The sequence below is a fragment of the Sorex fumeus genome, unplaced genomic scaffold (assembly GCF_029834395.1).
Source record: "Sorex fumeus unplaced genomic scaffold, SorFum_2.1 ptg000122l, whole genome shotgun sequence".
In the NCBI taxonomy this organism is placed as follows: Eukaryota; Metazoa; Chordata; class Mammalia; order Eulipotyphla; family Soricidae; genus Sorex; species Sorex fumeus.
In genome coordinates, this window is record NW_026606179.1 from 6,205,303 (window position 1) to 6,225,750 (window position 20,448).

General features: G+C 42.1%; 1 protein-coding gene across 1 annotated transcript; it reads right to left on the bottom strand.

Moving 5' to 3' along the window:
* Nucleotides 1-2,007: 2,007 nt before the first annotated feature.
* ZSWIM7 (zinc finger SWIM-type containing 7) lies at nucleotides 2,008-20,281 on the bottom strand. The gene is made up of 5 exons (XM_056135735.1): nucleotides 20,129-20,281; nucleotides 15,988-16,009; nucleotides 9,914-10,016; nucleotides 3,142-3,246; nucleotides 2,008-2,336 (listed from the first exon to the last, which is right to left on the bottom strand). Exons 1-5 carry the CDS (start codon nucleotides 20,217-20,219, stop codon nucleotides 2,223-2,225), a joined length of 435 nt encoding a protein of 144 aa, XP_055991710.1. The 5' UTR covers nucleotides 20,220-20,281; the 3' UTR covers nucleotides 2,008-2,222.
* Nucleotides 20,282-20,448: the final 167 nt, after the last annotated feature.

A 20,448-nucleotide genomic window follows, 5' to 3' on the forward strand; every position in this document is an offset into this window, starting at 1 on the left:
ATTTTTTAACTTAGAGGCAATAGGAAAATAAATGTTGGACGTAAAAATGCATGCTTGTTCATCAGGTGACCAGGAAGATTGTAAGTATAATTCATCAATCATCTGCTCTTTCAGTTTAGGGAAATGAACTCTTTTACATATTCTTATGTTCTTCTAAAGTAAAATAGTATCAGATAATAATTTCTGTAACATTCTTTCCATATACAGAAAGCTATCCTAGAAGAAGAAATTAGAGAAATGGGATTCCTTCTTTATCAGATTCCCTTTTCCCTGTCTAGAGCTTGTGAATTTTACTTCCCTTCTAAGTTCAAGTTTGGCCAAGTTAAGTCCAATTTTAGTGAAAATTTGATTAGATAAAAATGTATAACTGTATGTATATTAGGTAACATTAAAATAATGCTTTAAAAAAAGTTAGAGTGCTACTAGTGGTACCTTCTATATTTTGTCACAAAGGATGCTTAAAAAAGTAAGTTTACACCCAATCCAAATTTTCTAGGTAGTAGAAGTATTTTAATAGATCTTGTCACTCTTGATATAAAAAAAAGGCTCTGCCAACCACAGAACAGTGCAGCATCCTGAAATTTTATACCAAATCTAGTACCTCAGGTTTCAAAGCATGGGGCTGGGGTTATCCTAAGTTATAAAATTGTATGTTCACTGAATTACTACTTCAATTTCGTTTGCAATCTCCTAGCAAGAACCCTGCAAGTTTATGAGTTCCTATGGACAGGGAATTCCTGTCCTTCTAGGGTCCTATTCTGGCTCTGGACCACTTTAATTGTTAAGTTCTTGTGCTGTGTTGTCTCATTTTTTCATTTGTCATTGCTCCTTTGCTTCCTGAGGCCTAACTGAGCCCCATCTCTCTCCCTTCTAACACTCATCTCTTTTGCCGTTTCTTGCTCAGACTGAAAAATCCTACTGGCATCTTCAGTTTCTTTCCAGGACCAAATTTTTAGTTCCTTTCTTCACTGGACCTGTTAAAAAGCTCAAAAATACATGCAGAACAACACTAGCACTTCCCTTGTATTTTTCATGATACCACTATTCTAAAAATAAGGCATATGAGCTATTTTAACGGCAACAACTGCTGATATCTGAAGCTTACTGAAACCACAATTCCTAAGTTTTCTTCATACTTGCTTCTACTAGCCACATCTTTGTTCTGATCTTTTACTACTACAGAAGTTTTTTTGCACCCAAAGAAAAGAACTAACGCTAAAGAACTAACTAACTTAGATAAGTAACACTCATCTAAACTTGATCTTAGTTTCATCTACCATTCCAATTAAAATTTTTTTTAATCATTTAATCTATTTGGAGTTAAGAGAGATCTAACAGGGGTTAAAGTGCTTTCCTTGCATGTGGCTTACTTGGTTTGATTCCCTGCATCATATGGTCTTCCGGCAATGATGGGACCAACACCCAAGCCCAAATCAGGAACTAGCTCCTTAGCACTGCTCAGTGTGGCCCAAACACCACCCCTCATGCCCCCTGAAAAGAATCTAGGGGCTGGGACAATAGCTCAAAGGGCTAGGGTGCATGAACACCCAGAACAGTCCTAGTCCGTGAGCAACAAGAAGTGTAGTCATGGTGGTCCCCCCAAGTACTGCCATATGTGGCTCTGATGGTTCCCCAAGGCCTCTGGGCCAAGAAGTACCACATAACCAGGCCCAAGACTGAGGTTTCTACCCCATAAAGCTCAGCCTAGGAAAAAATGTCACTAGTTGCAGATAAGATATGATATTAAGCTTTCAGTCTAAAAATTCTTTTAAAAATGTTTTTGACTTGGGGCCATACTCTGTAGTTCAAGGCTTATTCCTGGCTCTGTGCTCAGGAATAACTCTTGGTGGGGCTTAGGGAACATATGTGGTGCTGGTGACGGAAGTTAGGTAAGCCATGTGCAAGGCAAGCACCTTTCCCACTGTATGATCTCTCTGACCCCATGGCTTAGAGTCTAAAGTACTGGATTCCATAAAAGAAATTTTTCACTCAAAGGATATAGGGGCTGATTCATTTATTTCAAGCGAAGACTTGTATAGAGCAACAGAGCATACAAAACACTGGCTCTAGCTTATAGTACCTTCTGCAGTCAAGAGGGAAAAGTGACAGTTATCAAAAAGTCTCTCAAAGATCTGTTTCACTCTCTTCCTAGTGAACCAGGACAGATTACATTTCTTGATGGGATTTCTATTTTGAAAGCTAATGATGATCAGTTTCAACTTTTATGAATCTTGTTTCTTCTCCATTAATATCTCAGTCAGTTGCTTGTCAGAGACACTTAGTTGCTGACAAGTCTTCACAACCTGACTAAGATAAATTGCCAGGAGATGTTTGCACTAGAATAGAAAACATACAGATTTATTAGCTACAGCAGAGGCAACATAGTGACAACCTGTCACTACGATTACATTTAGCTGGAAAAGAGTGGAGCTCACTTGCTGCCTAACACCTGCAGATAAAGAAGATAAGACAGCAGTAATCCTAAAAATAAGCTGGGACAAAGGAAGTTTTACTTCACTTGTTTTGGGAAGCAGTTTAGATCTAGATGATTCATAAAAAATAAGACAGGCGCCTCCCCTTAGTCCTAAATTATTTTCTTCTTTAGAGTCCTAAACTGCTAATAGCAAAATTTCCCAGTGTCAACTTTTTTCTTCCTTTTTTCTTCAGCCGTGCTTGGAGAATCCTGGGATGCTGGGGAGTGTACCTGAAGTCCTCCATGCAAAGCATGGACTCTAGCTCTTGCCATTTCCCTAGCTCACCCAGTGTCAATGTTTGCAGTTACCTTGTTGCTCTTCCCAGAGCTTCATCTTGTCCTTTTATATAAAAACTGGTGAGCTAATGATGTAGTTTCATGATAAAGCACATGCCCATGTGAGACCCTGGACCGAGTCAGAGTTCCGGCACCATAAAAAAAAATGTCGGGAAATTGAAGTTGTTCTAAAAATGACACTGTATTTTTTTTTGGGGGGGGGTCTAACTAAAATATGACTAACTTAAATCAGGGATAAAAACTTTTCAACATAAAATCCCCACAGTAATAAATTTCCCATAATAACGTTCCCACATCATACAACTCATACTGCACAGAAGGGGCCAATAATATCCAAATTTAACAGCTTTGAAAGCCTTCCTTCTCCTCACCAGTAGGCTGTCACTCTTCCGTAGTACTGAGAAAGCAAATGCAGGACATGAACAGTAATGACAAGAAGTCAAACATGTATATGTTGTACCAGAACTTCCAAGTACCTAGAAAGGGAAAAAACATTTGGGATCAGACTTCACTTCAGAAGTAAAAAACAGCTTCTTCACCTCTGCCTGGCTGGTAAGACCAGCAGTTCTGCACTTGTGCAGCAAGAACTGCCTCAGGCTTTACACAAAAGGAGAAGTGCAGCTTTTCCTCCTGGGTGCTCTGCACAGGACTTCCTACAATGAAAAAGAAGTATCAGCCTACAGAAAATCATCCACTTGTTCCTATCCCCATAGACTGAGCATAAGGAGGTAGTGGGAGAGCTTGTTATTTATCATTTATTAATTTTTTCTTTGATATTTTGGTTTTGGGGTCACAGGTGGTGGTGCTAATGGGTTGGTCCCACCTTGGGGTTTTGCCAAGTCCCCTGGCCTGTATGAACACTAGCCCTTTGAGCTCTTTCCCTCGCCCTATCTATACTTTACTGGTTTTTTTTTTCAACCTTGAATATTTCACAGCATGTAAGTTTCTAAAGCTTCACCATGCCCAAATAGAGTATGAAAGTAGATAAAGGGTAAGCCTTTATCTGATAGAGGAGGAGACTTAAGGGGGTGGGGAGTAGCAGAAAGAGAGGCCTTCAGAAGAAAATGAGAAAAGACATTTGAAAATCCCTGAGTGATGAGAGTAAACAGCAAAGAATCTTGCAAAAGGGATGACTCAGCCACTCAGGATGGCAGTCTCAGAAAGAGGCAGGCCTGGATCTGCCTATTCATCTAGCAGGATGGAAGGGGGCACAGATAAGGGGAAGGACCCAGCCCAAGAACTGTCTTGTTGGAAGTCAGGACAGAAAGGAGGCATACAGGAAAATTACAGTGCATTTGAGCACGATTAGACAAACAGTGGAGAAATCACTTGTCAAATCTAACCAAGCAGTGAAATAAAGCAATGTGGAAGGCTTAATTTCCAGAATAATTTTGTCCTTTCATTCTTGTTTTGTTTTGTTTTTGGGCCACAACTGACAATGTTGAGGGGCTACTCCTGGCTCTATGCTCAGGGATCACTACTGGTAGTGGTTGGGGAACCATCCCGGGGATCAAACCCAGGTCAGCTGCATGCAAGACAAACAACTTCCCTGCTGTACTATCTCTCCACCGCCCAGAATCAATTCCTAATGAATAAGTATATGAATAGTATCCAATGAATGATTAGTATCCAAGGGAAGCAGAAATAGCCCCCAGGATGCTTTTTTTTTTAAATGAAGTTAGGAATTTACCTCAGGATTTTCAAATTACTTATAGGCTCTAAGACATTCAAGTAAATTTTTCCCACTTAATCCTGGAAGAAAAACATTGAGCAGTGACACAAAGACTCCCTGGGTCTCCAAACTTAAGAATGAACAAATCTCTAGATTCAAATTTAAACAGGCATAATCTACAGTTCTGACTTGAGTGGCCTAGTGGCTTGTATCTCCAGTCTCTGAGAATACTCTCTGGACTATACTGAATAAATGTCTGGTGACAGGAAGAAATTCTACAGAATTTCTTTCGGAATGCCCTACAACAGGTAGGATGTTTCCCTTGCACATGACTGACCTGGGTTTGATCCCTGGCATTCCATTTGGTCCTTTCATTCCATCAAGAGTAATCCCCAGGCTTAGAACCAGGAGTAAACCCTGAATACTACTGAGTGTGGTCCAAAACCAACCTCCTTCCTTTCCTCCAAAAAATGTTCTCTTGCTCGATCCTTTCAAAGGTTGGCTAAGAATAAAACCTAAAATGAGCCTGGGGCAGTAAATACTCTAAAGAGAGTAAAATTTGAATTTGCTTTTACATTTCCAGCAGTGAACAGCTAATGAACCCAATAATCATGCAAAAAAATCTAAGTTAAAAATTTTTAGAACTGGAAATTGACCTAAGGGATCATCTAATTCATTTCCTTCACCCTTCAATCAAAAAATGACCTCTTCTTACAGGAATTGCTCCTAGTTCTCCCAGTCTCTGGAATGTTTATCCCCTGGAGAGCTTTTTAAAAAGAAACATGCAAGAAAAAGACTGAGACCCATGACTAGACTTATGTGAACATCGTTTGGAGGAAGCTATTCTGGACTAGGTTAGGCTGAGGGGTAACTCACCTAAATGGTTATCATGCAGTCATTTTATGACCCTCTAAGCCTCCTGGGTACACTACAGTACTTTCCCATATTTATTGTTCAGTGCCTTTCTCTGGAAGAGAATTATAGATAAGCTTTTTCTAGCTCTGTTTAATTCACGGTACAAGCTGACAGTCAAAATTCTAGGAAATTAACTTTTAAAATTTCTTCCCTATTAAAATATGGCTGTCTCTGTGACCTGCTTAACCAGTAAAATATTAGTCAAATATAAGTATTATAACAATGGTGTGTGGTGCCAGAGAAATAGGACAGGGTTTAAGGTGCATGCCTTGTATGTAGGTCTCCCCATTTGATCCCCGAAGTTCTCTGGCCCCAGTGGACAAGAAATGCTGGGAGGGACTTTTATGCTTCCTGAGTACGGCTTGGGAGCCCCTACCCCTCCACACAAAAAATTTGGAGTGTATCATGTTTTCTTTTTTTGTCTGCTTTCCACAAAGTCCCAAGTGAGATCTCAAAGTGAACATGTTTTGGAGCACAGCTGGAACTAACTCTTAATGGATATGTAATATGAATAATTTATAAAACTTTCTATACTTTTGAAATTTAGGGTTATCGCTTCCCTGTCTCTACTGATTCACCCTTCCTTCCTCCCCCTCATTCCACATCTCTTTTCTATTCTTCCTTGTGCTAGGGCTTGGATCAAGGACCTAACACATGCAAAGCAAGAGCTTTAAGCGCTGAGCTGTATTCCTGGCCCTCATAGCCTGCTTTCTTTATTAAAAAACTTATTTTAGGGGGGCTAAAACCAGCATTTCTAGAGGATACCCCTAGCATTGTACCCTGGAAATTCTGGTAATGCTTTAGAGTCACTCCTTGGTGGTACTCAGGGATCCCTCCCCAGTATACTTGGAGGAACATGGGGAGAACAAAGGTTCAACCTGGGGTTTCCTCATGCAAAGTATGCACTTTAGCCATCTTCCTGCCCTACACCATATGGGATATCTTTCTTATGTGAACAAAAAAAGTTAGAGATTAAAAAAAAATTTAAAAAAAATTCCAGATAACATAGGGTGACTGGAGTGATAGCACAGTGTGTAGGAAGTTTGCCTTGCAAGCGACAACATGGCCAGCTCAAGTTCGATTCCTCCACCCTTCTCAGGGAGCCCGGCAAGTTACTGAGAGTATCTCGCCCACAGGGCAAACCCTGGCAAGCTACCTGTGATGTATTCAATATGCCAAACACAGTAACAATTGTCACAATGGAGATGTTACTGGGTCCGCTTGAGCAAACTGATGAACAATGGGAGGACAGTGACAGTGACAGTGGCTTTAGGATAATTTTTACTCTTGAGAACAATATGAATATTAGAAGGTTGACCAAGATAACCAGATAGTCATCAAGGTTGTTTCTTATATAAGACTATAAAACGCTGATATTAAGGTTAACTTGGAGGCAGTAGATAAACTTTCTACAGTTTCATTTAATTCACAGTACAAGATAGTCAAAATTCTAGGAAATTAACCTTTTTTTTTTAAGTAAAACATTTTATTTGGAGGGCTTTTGAAGGGAAGGAGAGAGAGAAAGTGGGAGAGAGTGGAGAGTAAGAGAGACTGAGTAATGCACTGGAGAGAACGCGGACTTCTCCAAGGGTGGAGAGGTCCTCTATACACTCCCAGCATTAGATAGGAAAGCATGAAAGTACACGTCTCAAGAGGGAAGATGAGGGCGATACATGTGCTCAGGCACTGTGTGTGCTTTGCCATGGCAGGTGCAGGCAGCACAAGGGTTTGGGCGGCATATGCGCAAAATTAACTTTTTTTTAAATGATAAAGAGCAGTGGTTTTTAACCACTGCAAGTGTGAAATGGTTGAAAACCCCTGGAAAAGAGTAGATTGGAATGATTTAAATTAAATCACAGTGATCCTGGGGAGCACCAAAATATTTCAAACAAAAATTTGAACATTCTAACTACTAACTAGATCCCAGAACTAGAGGACAGTGAGAAGTCAGCCTGCGAGGTCAAGTGTTCTGCTGATACTGGAACAGAGACAAAAAGACTGAAACCAGAAGACATGGGAAAACTCAAGCCCTTCTCTTGTATGGTATTTTAACTACACAAAACCTAAAAATAAAAGCACTAGAAAAGGAAACAGTAATTACCTCGTCAGGTACAAAATATCCCTTAAGAGTTCTGGTTATTGTTATTAAAAAAAGAGAGGGACAGAGCTTATAGGAAAGCCAGGTATGAGCCGGCTCTGACGGGGCAACTGCAGTCTCATGGGAAGGGGGGCGGTACTGGCTTGTCCTAAACGCCTTACCGAGGTTAAGAGTTGTCCCCCACGAGCAGCTCTCTGGCACAGCCATAACACCAGACGCACAGAAACCAATCTCGTAATTATCTGGCTCTTTGCAGAAATCCAAAATCGCGAGGCAGCTATTGTGGCCACATGAGATTATATGATTCTTATAACCAGCTATAGAAAACAAAGTATTTCACAATGCCTTTTCAGCAATTGATTGTTGGGGGGAAATTCTAAACAACAATGGTGCATCTTTTGTCAAAACAATGAATGTAATCAATGTAGAGAAGAGTTAAGTGGAAATCACCTGCTGCACAGGCATTGGGAGGGGTGGGAGGGGGGTATATTGTGGTTCTTGGTGGTGAAAAATGAGTACTGGTGAAGGGAGAGGTGTTTGATCATTGTATGACCGAGACTTAAACCTGAAAGCTTAGTAGCTTCCCACAGGGATTCAATAAATAAATCACTGTCACTCTCCTCCCATTGTTCATCGATTTGCTTGAGCGGGCCCAGTAACATTGTGAGACTTGTCACTGTGTTTGGCATATTGAATACGTCATGGGTAGCTTGCCAGGCTTTGCCGTGCGGGCGAGATACTCTCGGTAGCTTGCCGGGCTCTCCGAGAGGGGAGGAGGAATCGAACTCGGGTCAGCCATGTTGGCCATGTGCAAGGCAAACACCCTACCCGCTGTGCTATCGCTCCAACCCCAATAAATAAATATAAGAAGAAAAAAATAAATAAAATTATGGGGAAAAAATGGTGGAGTTCATGCCCAATTCAATCAGCTAATCAGTGTCTGAATAAATAGCAGTCCTCCTACATTAAAGAGAGAGAGAGAGAGAGAGAGAGAGAGAGAGAGAGAGAGAGAGTTCTGCCTATTGGGGCTGGAGCGATAATACAGCGAGTAAGGCCTTGCACAGAGGTTGAATCTGGGTTCGATCTCCAGCATACACATGGTACCCTTATCACTGACAGAATTGACCCCTGAGTGCAGAGTTAGAAGTAAACTCTGGGCACTACCAGGTGTGGCCCCCCCAAAAAATTTGTAAGTTCACCATGAGAAAACTGTCAGAGACAATGTCTTTTCAGTAAATACATCCAAAGGTTTTAACTGTAACACTCAACATTTACTACCCTGATTTCCTTGAAAGAATAAACTTTTTTTAAAAAAGGTTTTGGGGCCACTACAGTGGTGCTCAAGGCTTACTCCTGGCTCTGTGCTCAGGGATCATACCTGGCAGTGCTAAGGGCACCATGTGTGGTGCTGGAGGACCTTATGGGATGCCTGGGATTGAACTGAATTGGCTATGTGCAAGAAAAGTGCCTTACCCATTGTACTGTCTCATGAGCTCCAGAAATGCATGAAGATATTATGAGGTTATTCTCATGATGCTAGCTACATAGTGTAATTGGCAGACTAATTCACTAAGCAGAAGCTTACACTGGGGATGGGGGCTGGAATCTGACCATTGTTTTTAGAGACACTTACTGTCTCTAAAATCCTAGATGTTAGATGTGACAACTTAACTTTTCTGCATTTTCATTTCCTGTGAAATAAACACCTTGCTGGGTTTAGGTAAGATATATCAGTAACATGTGAAAGTGATTCAGAATCTGATTAAGAGGCTATTCATTTACAAATCTGCTTGAGGTTTGCAGAGCAACACTAAGGCCCAAATAGACTGAACTTAGCACAGTTGATTCTTTTTGACAAGTTTGTTTTGTTTTGTTTTGTTTTGGGGATACATCCTGTGATGCTAAGGGGTTGTTCCTGACCCCGAACTCAGGGATCACTCCTGGCAGAGCTTGAGAGACCATATGGGATGCCATGAATTGAACTGGGTCGGCCATGTGCATGCAAGGCAAGCACTCTACCATTCTATCTGTCTGGACCCTTGGCAACAGTTTTGAGGGATCATTTTTAATTGATAAATCTAAGCATATTGAAGGACATCAAAATGCATTATGTCTTTTGCTTGTAAGCAAGAAATAATGTACAAGATGAAGTACTTCTATTATCAACTCATGAAAAAGGAAATGCTGACTATATTCTACATCCTTGCTGTTTCCACATAACATACTAAGAAATAGGTTACAGTTATATTATTGTAATTACAAATAGATTAATTTTAATGTTAGGTCAAATGCACTTCAGCTGTCTAGGTGGAAATGCTTAAAGCTGGATTATCACTTACCATAGATTCATGAAAACATTTTGTCCTAATAGGTTTTGGTTGGTGATCCCCATTTCTAGACTGTTTTTTTTTCTTGTTATTACAATTTAGGTAAAGTTTATCCACCTTTCGATTTCTACCTGGTAAACACGCCTCCCACTGGGTGATGAGATTAAGGTGATGGATTGTCGATCAACTAGGTCCAAGGCCTGGATGGCTGATGAACCAAAGATAAACTTCAATCTGGGAAACAGAAAGGCTTTTGATTAGCACACCTAATTCTCAAAATCACCTCGATAACTTGATTCAACTCAGCATTAAAATTTAAAATAAATTCAGTTCATTTTAATTTTGAAGACAGAATGTAGCAAAAATCCAGATTAAAAAACCCCTACATACATACTAATATGTCATTTACAAAGACACTCTCTGCTGTTTAGTGCTTCCTATTCTTGCCACATTCAACTCATTCTCTACACATGTGATGATTTTCTTCCTGCAGTGTTCTTATATTTTATTACATATAGTATGTTTATTACACATATGTATATAGATGCATATATGTATACAGTATTGCTTTTAAGCCTGATAAAGTAAAAAGAAGTATATTACAGGCTTTGGAAAAACTTTGCATTTAACGTGTTTTTGAAAATGATGTAAGTTGACATGTATTTTTAATTTCTGCAAACGATTTCACTGTATGTTCACAGTACATCTTATTCAGTACCCTACTGATAGGCATTATAAATTTTCCACCTAACATTATTAAAATAATACTCAATTATATCCCTTAGTGAACATATATAAGACACTCCATGGTTATATAACTAAAAACAGAATTGCTAGGTTTTAGGATACATGCATTTTTCTATTTTATCAGGCATTGCCAATAACTTTCAATGTGGAAATAACATCCCAACCAGCCCTGTGAGACTTCCATTTTTCTAGACATTTTTCTTTTTGGGTCACACCCGGTGATGCACAGGGGTTACTCCTCGCTTTGCACTCAGGAATTACTCCTGGTGATGCTTGGGGGACCATATGGGATGCTGGGAATCGAACCCAGGTCCACTGCGTGCAAGGCAAATGCCCTACCTGCTGTACTATTTCTCCAGCCCCCCCAGACTTTTTTTTTAGCTGGTATTGTTAGACTTTTTCATGCTTAGCCATATGATCAGAGCTGGAGCGATAGCACAGTGGGTAGAGCATCTGCCTTGCACATGGCCGACCCGGGTTCGATTCCTCTGTCCCTCTCAGAGAGCTCAGCAAGCTACCGAGAGTATCCCGCCAGCAGGGCAAAGCCTGGCAAGCTCCCCACTGTGTTTTCGATATGCCAAAAACAGTAACTACAAGTCTCACAATGGAGATGTTACTGGTGCCTGCTCGAGCAAATCGATGAACAGGAGGACAGTGCTACAGTGCTATATGATGGTTATTAAATTTTTTTATGGATTAGTAATTAAAGGCTATTCAGCTGTAAAATGGTATTTTAGTAAAAAATATGTGGTACAGTTTGTTGGGTAAGGAGGGTTGAATACAAAGTTATATTTAGAAAGCACTGTAGCAATGTCCACTGTAGCACTGTTCTCCCAGTTGTTCATCGATTTGCTATTTAGAAACGGAGAGATAGCACAGCGGTAGGGCATTTGCCTTGCACGCAGACAACATGGCCTACCCGAGTTTGATTCCTCCACCCCTCTCGGAGAGCCCGGCAAGCCACTGAGAGTATCTCACCCGCATGGCAGAGCCTGGCAAGCTCCCCGTGACGTATTCGATATGCCAGACACAGTAACAACAAAGTCTCCAATGGAGATGTTACTGGGCCTGCTCGAGCAAATCGATGATCAACGGGAGGGCCTTTACCTTTACCTTTTAGAATTTATAAACATATTTAGAAATTTGCTATTTAGAAACATATTTAGAAAAGTATGTTACAATATTTTTCTTGGGGACCAGAGTGATAGTACAGCAGGGAGGGCATTTGCCTTGCATGCTGGGTTTGATCCTCAGCATCCCATATGGTCCCCCAGCACTGCCAAGAGTAATTCCTGAGTGCGGAGCCAGGAGAGACCCCTAAGCATTACTGGGTGTGACCACCCCCACCAAAAAAAAAAATTTTTTTTTTCTTGGTTGAGGGATATGGCACAGCACCGCCTCACATTACCCAATGCTCCCTGTCACACACATGTATGTGATCTTTAGTGTAACACAACCAAGTGTGTGGGAACAATACAACCTGCTCTCTCTGGTAAATACCACAACTGAAGTGTGCAAGCACCAGAACCAAATGTGTGACTCAAGAATGTAAGCCGCAGTGCACACCACAGTCACTGTGTGACCCTCAAAAGGAAGGGAAGAGGAAACTGTATTTTTAAAAGATTGTTTTGTTTGTTTACTCTGTTTTTGGGCAATACCCAGCAGAGCTCAGGGCTTACCCCGGCTTTGTGCTCAGGGAAATACTATTTTTTTTAAAAGGTAGTAAATTAAAACACTCAGGTTCTGGATGAAGGAATTCTGATTAATCCAAGTCCCTATATTTTTGAAGTTGGGTTTGGTTAAACCATGCCAGTGCCAGAGAGACAGTACTATGAATAGTGCACTTTGCTTTGAATGCAGTAGACCCAGGTTTGATCCCGTGAGCCTTCAAGGCAAGGAGTGCTGTGTGGTTCCCAAACCAAACTAAATTCACCCTGTTGGCAGAAAACAGGGAGGCTGGAGTTTCTGTGGCTGCCTCACAAAGGAGTTGGGTGCCTCCCAGCTCTAAAGCAGACTGATGGGTGGGAGGCAAAGTTCTGGAGATATACAACCCCTCCCCCCCTTTTTTGGTCAGACCAGTTGTGCTTAGGGACTGCCCCCAGCTCTATGCTCCAGAGTCATTCCTAGTGGTGCTAGGTGTGGACGTGGGAGAGGACCATGCAGTGCTCCAGATCAAACCTGGGCTGTCAGGGGTCAGAGTGGTAGCACAGTGGGTAGGGCGTTAGCCTTGCATGTGGCCAAACCTGGTTCGATCCCCAGTATCCCACCTGGCATCTCCAACCATCATACATATGGTCCCTGAAGCATTTCCAGGAATAATTCCAGAGTACAGAGACAGGAGTAACCCCTCAGCATCACCAGGTGTGACCCCCAAGGCAAAAAAACACACAAAAAACATAAAATCTGGGCTGCCATGCCCCACTCTATACACACACACACACACACACACACACACGCAGTGTGTTCAGTGTGTTGAGCTTTCTACCTGGATCCGAGTGGAATCCTAAGGAGGGATGGAGCCACTCGTGGTGACTAATCTGTGAATACTGTCAATTCGGCAGATTAGCATAGCAGGTCATGGGCCCATCAATGAGGACTAAAGTGCCATAGTGTCCTGGGCTACAAAGGACTGCAGCTATGTGTCCTGAAGCAAGGAAGGGAAGTATCAGGACCCCAAGATGCATAAGTATAGGCAGGCAGGTGTCTGGGTAGGAAACATCAGTCACTGAGCTGAGACAGAGGACAGGTCTGATCACCAGAGGTGGAAACAACAAGGGATTTCATGCCCAGGCTGGTTCTTCCTATCCAGTGTGTTCAAGAGAAGCAACCCCCACCCCCCCAAGATGGATTCCCTCATCTGACACACACCCAAGATCCTGAAAAACCAAACATCTTCAAGTCAAGAGCCACAGTGCCTTCTACAGAGAAAATAAGAAAATGCAAAGAATTAAAAAAAAAAAGTTAGAGCTGGTGACAGAATTAATGAAATTACTCGTAAGTTAATATTAATGATACAGAAATGGAGAATCCAAAATGATTTTTAAATGTATACTCTGAAGAAAATCAGTAAAAAATGTTCAATCCAAACACAAAATAAAACACTACTGAAATAGAAAAGGAAATGCAGGGGCAGATGTATTTTGCCAAATGGAACAAAGCCATCAAAAATTCCAAATAGACTGAAGAGATAGTATAGTGGCAGGGTGCTTGTCTTGCACGTGGCTGATCCAGGTTCAATCCCTAGCACCACATACGGTCCCCCAAGTCCTTCCAGGAACGATCCCTGAGCAGAAAGCCAGAAGTAGGCCCTGCTGGGATAAGCACAGGAGTTACCCCAGCACTGCTGGGTGTGGTTCAAACACAAAACAGAACAAAAAAATCAAACAGGGCCAGGTCCAAAGGGCCGGAACATATGCTTCTGTAGGAGTCCTAGATTCAATCCCCAGCACTGCTTGGTTCTCTGAGTACCCCCAAACAAGTCAAAACTATTCCAAATGGAAATGTGCTGGATGTGAAAAATGAAATTAAAGCCACATAGAGCACAACAATATCAATATCACAGAGGAAGAAATAAATTAAACTGAAGATAACACTAATAACTTGAACAGAAGAGAAATAGAATATTTAGAAAAAATGAAGAAAACTTTCATCATAAAAGGGCACATAAACATAACAGGATGGGGTAGAACAGGGGTCAAGGCCCTAGTCTTCCATGTTTCTGATCCCAGTTCAATAGCTGGCACCTCATCTGGTCACCACTGAATACCACCAGAAGTGATCCGTGAGCAAAGATAGAAATAAGGTCTGAGCACCATCAGGTGTGGCCCAAAACAATAACTACCACCACCATCAGCAACAAAAGATAATAGGAATATCAGAAAGTGAAGAGAGAAGGGAACAAATTGTCTAGTCAAAGAAGTTATAGCTGGGAACTTCACAAACCTTAGGAAAATGCTAACCTAGAAGTCAAGAAAAGAAAAAAAAAATAAGAAAAAAGAAGACCAGAAAGCTAACAGAAGACCCATATTCCTAATTGAACAGACATATCACTGATCAACACGTATCACTGTTAAATTATTAAAAATCAGTGATAAAGAAAATATGTTAAAGGTAAAAATATAACATACAACTGTACATACTAGATAAGATGAAAGGATGTGTATGTGTGTATGTGTGTGTTAGAATGAGCAACTGGGGGGGGGGTGGGAAAAGAGGATATTCAAATTTTAAAAGAGAACACTGCTAGCTGAGAACACTCTACTCTACTAAAATATTATTTAAATAAAATGGAGAAATAAAGGCCTGTCAGGATAAACAAAACTAATGAAATTTACTATCACCAGTCCTGTACTATAAGAAAAGTTGAAAGAAGTACTTTTATAGAAAAAACATAAAACCTTGAATATGGCTGTAATGTGACCAAAATGATATAAAAAATTACAACATAAAAAGTAAAATTTGGGGGCTGGAGAGATAGCACGTACAAGGCGTTTGCCTTGTACGCGGCTGACCTAGGTTCGATTCCAAGCATCCCATATGGTCCCCTGAGCACCGCGAGGAGTAACTCCTGAGTGCGGAGCCAGGAGTAACCCCTGTGCATCGCTGACTGTGACCCAAAAAGCAAAAAAAAAAAAAAATTCTAATAACATACAATTTTTGTTAAATTTTTTTAAAAAAGAGAACGGTTAAAGATCTTTCCGAAATTCTGCCTCCATTCTTCCCAAGATAATTACTGACATAAGTTGGACTTCTGTTTTAGTCCATTTAGATTGGATTTTTTTGTTGTTATTTGGGACACACCTGGCAATGCTCATGGGATACTTCTGACTGCCTGGGGTGCAAAGGGGTGTTTGGGGTTGAACCCAAGCCTCCTGCATACAAAGTATGCACTCAGCCCACAGAGCTCTCTCTCTGGCCTTTAAAATGTGTGCATATGCAGTCAAGTGTCACACTCCTAGGTTACTTTCACTTTTTGTTAATATTAGGAATGCAATTATATTTTTCAATATTGTTTATGAAGGATATAATTTAAAATTCTGTAATCTTGGTTTTTTCCTACTCTGGAGAAGTCTGTGTTCTCTCTTGAACACTTCTTTCTTTCTCTCAACTCTATCTGCCCTATTATTCCCTCACACATATCTTTCAGTAAACTTTGAGAAAATATCCTGTAACTTTATTTTATACACATTAACAGGACCAGAAAGACAGTACAGGATGTAAGGCACTTTTCTTATAGCACATTGGCTACATCAATTGCAGCCCTGATTCAAATGTGCAGCACTGAATTTAGACCCCAGCACTGACAGGGATCACCCTGAGCACAGCGCTGACAACAGTGCCTGAGCTCTGCTAGGTAGGGCCCAATACCCACTGTCCTCCTGCCAGGCCAAATTGCGTCCCTCTCCCCCCCAACATTAATGATTATAAGAAAAGCAAATCGGACATGGTATGTACTTACGATAGTAGATGCTCATCAGGGACTGCAAAATGAAAAGAAAATTACATTAAACTGGAGACAAAAATAGAAATCTTAAAACACTGTAACCAAAAGGCTTTTGTGCATTGAATGTGTGCATCCAATTTTACTCCTTTCCATACTCCACTGTCACTGTCCTCCCGTGGGTCATCGATTTGCTTGAGCGGGCCCAGTAACGTCTCCACTGTGACACTTGTGTTTGGCATATGGAATACATCATGGGTAGCTTGCCAGGCTTGGCTGTGTGGGCGAGATACTCTCAGTAGCTTGCCGGGCTCTCCGAGAGGGGCAGAGGAATTGAACTCGGGTTGACCATGTTGGTCGCTTGCAAGGCAAATGCCCTACCTGTTGCGCTATTGCTCTAGCCCCTAAACTGGGCTGTTTAACTGGGCAGAAACATGCAGTAAATTGTAATGAACTTTAAAAAAATTAACTGGGGGTGGGGGTGGGGGGCTGAGTCTGTGCCCTGCCGAAGCCCCACAGATGCTACTGTGCAAATCATGTAAATAGCCCAACTTCATTGTTTGACTAACTCTGCAGAGACATCAAGCCAAAGAAAAATTTCAGGTACACCAGTTTTTAGGTTGAAAAGTCTGGGATTTTCTCCAAGTGGGCTGAGAAGTTTGGGGTCTTCTCAAAGTGGAGGTGGGAAGCCTCCCCCAACCCTATCCCAAACTGCTGGAAGCCCTAGCAGCACACCCACATCCCATTGGCACCACTGTGTAAGAAACAGCTCAGACCCACAGCTTCAGTACTGTCACTGTCCTCCCGTTGTTCATCAATTTTCTCAAGCGGGCCCAGTAATGTCTCCATTGTGAGACTTCTTGTTACTGTGTTTGGCATATTGAATATGTCACGGGTAGTTTGCCAGGCTTTGCCGCATGTGAGATACTCTCGGTAGCTTGCGGGCTCTCGGAGTGGGGCGGAGGAAATGAACTCGGGTCAGCCATGTTGGCTGCATGCAAGGCAAACACCCTACCCGCTGTGCTATCGTTCCACCCAGCTTCAGCACTAACCTCCAACAAATACAAGCCAAGCTGAAACTCATTGGCCCAGTTCTACAGATCCTGGAATTCCTAGAACACAAGAGATACCACCAAATTCCACAAAACTGAAAGCCCAGTAGGAGCACACAGATTAGATGGGAAAATAACATAGAAGCCAACCAAGCACACTAAACAAAAACAACACAGACGGGTAAACTGGCAACAAATTAGTAAATCTTTAGACAATAACTTTAATGACCCCATGGTATGGATATAATTTTCACAAATTTTCTTTTTTTTTAAATGTAGGAGTACTGCTATTTATTCAGCCACTGATTAGCTGATGGAATTGTGCATGAACTCCACTACAAATTTTCTTTTACTGAAATATATTTTCGTAATTCCATTAACTATTTTGTTGTAACATGCAATATAAATTATTTTGTGCTGGCTAAGGGGACACACTGGGGTTGGGGGGAAACTGAGGGCAATGGTGAAGGGACATTTACACTGGTGGTAGGATTGGTGCTGGAACATTGAATATCTGAAATAATTGTATTATGAACAACTCTGTAAACCATGGTGTTTAAATAAAGAAAAATGTCGGAAAAATGCCTCCTAGGGGCTGAAGTGATAGGATACTGCATAGAGTACTTGCCTTGCATATGGCCAACCTGGATTTGATCCCAGGTATTCCATATAGTAGTCCCCCAATCCCCTCCAGTATTTATTCCTGAGCAGAGCCAAGATTTTTGCCCTGACTATAGCCTAGTGTGGCCCCGAACAAAATCAAAACAATAAATTAAAAAAATGCCACCTTCAGGGTCCAGAATAGCAAGTGCGTAGGTGTTGCCTTGCATGTGGCCAACTCTGGTTCAATCCCCAGCAGCCCATATGGTTCCCTGAGCATCACCAGGAGTGATCTAAGTATAGAGCCAGGAGTAGGCCCCATGTACCACTGGACATGACTCCAACACCCCTCGTCCCCAAAAACTCCTTCAATTATTGAAAAAAAAAGAGACCATTCAAACTTCTAGTCTGGGTCACATATAGAAGACCAGAACCTGAGAAGTGAGAAGGTAGTGAATAATGCTTTCAGATATCAAGAAATTTTATTTCCAACACACACACACACACACACACACACACAGATAGATACAGATATCTGGTCAAACTAACAATTTTGTGAGGACAGTAAAAGAAAACTTTTTTTTAAAAACATGTTAAACACCCCAAAAGTGTAAGATTGTACACTTTTCTCTAGGAAGCTACCAGAGTATGCTCTAAAGTGAGGTAGCAGAGGAAAGAAGATTGGAGGGGCTGGATAGTATTGTGGGTAGCGTGTTTGCGTTGCATGTGGCTGACCTGGGTTTAATCCCTGGCATCCCATGTGGTCCCTCAAGCCTACCAGGAGGATTCCTGAGTTTAGAGTTGGTAGTCAAGCTCTGAGTAGCACTGGGTGCTTTCCTTTAACCTACTGAATTTTTTATTTCACTTTATAATAAGCTACTTAATTTAACACTAGTCAGTGAGACATTACAAACTTTTTTGTTGTATAAAGGAGAGAAATATATGTGATTATATTGAGAATACTCATCTGGAGCAAAGGTAATATTTATGGTAGCACTGTCCTCCCATTGTTCATCGATTTGCTGAGTGGACACCAGTAATATCTCTTGTGAGACTTGTTACTGTTTTTGGCATACTGAATACATCACGTGCCTGGCCACGTGGGCGAAATACTCTTGGTAGCTTGCCAGGCTCTCGGAGAGAGGCAGACAAATCAAACCCAGATTGGCTGCGTGCAAAGGAAACGTCCTACCCACTATGTTATCCTCAATGTAGGGCCTGGAGCAATAGTGGGGCAGATAGGGCATTCACCTTCCCAAAGAAACAAAGAAAAAGCAAAAAAAAAAAAGGGGTGGGGGAAGAAAAGAAAATTGGAGAATACTAAACATAAGGCTCTGCAGAGGTAAAAGAAATTCCTAAGATAAATAATAATAAAAATGGGAGATTAGCAAGTTCATACTAGAGCAGGTCAGAAGGCTCTACAAAAACTTCATTTGAAAAATGAAATTGATAAAACATCCATATGTGGTCTTGAGTAGAGAACTTAAAATGCTGATAAAGCAACAGGTTAAGTCAGGGATAAATCCACAGGAATTAATAAAGAAGCAAACGAAAGGTTTTGAAACAGAAAAAACTAAGCGGGAATCAATGACACTGCTGCTCATTTCTAAACCTCTCTGCAAGACTGTCACAATGTTATGTGATTAATTCAAACACAAAGCCCACTTCTGGTAACACTTTGACTTGGCAACATGGGTTTTTCTCCATCCTTCCTTGGATGTTTGAATATATGTCTGAATTCCAGACTGGCCTAGTCTATTAAGGACATGCACTTAAGTCTGGTTGACTTTTACTGAAATTAAAAAACAAAAGTTAGCTCACATCGACCTTTAAAAAACAAGATAAATCTTTCCAAAGTGCACACCTGTCAAACAGAAACTGTCCAAGTGAAAAGAGTGGGAAGTTTTGAGGTTTTATTTGGTATTAGTTATATTTACGTTGGTTGAGGTACTGTAATTAGCTGCTGGACATTTTGATGTCTAAGTGTCCTTCCCATTAACACTGGTACAGCGTCTGACCCGCTGTGAGCAGTCACACAGCACCTCCTACTGGCCGGGGGGGAAAAGCTACTTGCACTTCGTCAATGAAATGCATCGTTGCTTTAACATTCTGGCTTTGTGGCCCTCAAATATTTACTGAACAAGTGTCGGAGGATTAATTTCAAAGTGTTATCATTTTGTGGAAAATATTAAGAATTCAACATTTCTCCTTCCTATGACGTTCCCGTAGACGCACCTGCGCCTTCCAGTCCCTCCTCAGACGCCTCCGGCCGCCTCAGCGCCCCCGCCCCGCGGGCCTGACCGCCCGGGACTGCGCGGCCCCTACAAACTTTCCTGCCGTTCTCTCCGTCCTCCTTTCCTACGGACTGGGGCTGGGAGACAGGACCGAGAGGAAAAGGGACAGAGCGGCCGGGGCTCGGGGCGCGGCGGCGGGCCGGGCAGCCCCAGGGTCACCCGCTCTCGCGCCCGACAGCGCCAGGCCCACGCCGCGCACCCGCCCGCCCGTACTTCGCGCGCTTTCCCGCACCGCCGCAGCCATCTCGCTCAGAAGTTCCTCTACGACCGAAGGCAAAGTGACTTCAGGGAAGACGACGGCCATGGGGCTGCAGGCCCCGTGGTGCCCAGGAGGCGCAGACGGCACGATGGAAGCGCGGGGACCTGACTCCCGCCGCCAGCGGGGCCGGCACGAAGCGACGTCACGCATCACTGCGTAGGCGGCTGGCTTTCCGGCCCCCGTCAGGGCCCGACCAATCGGGTCGGCGCTCGGCGCTGGGGGCGGGATGTAGGTCAGGGTCTGACCAATCGGGCTGGTGCTCGGCGCTGGGGGT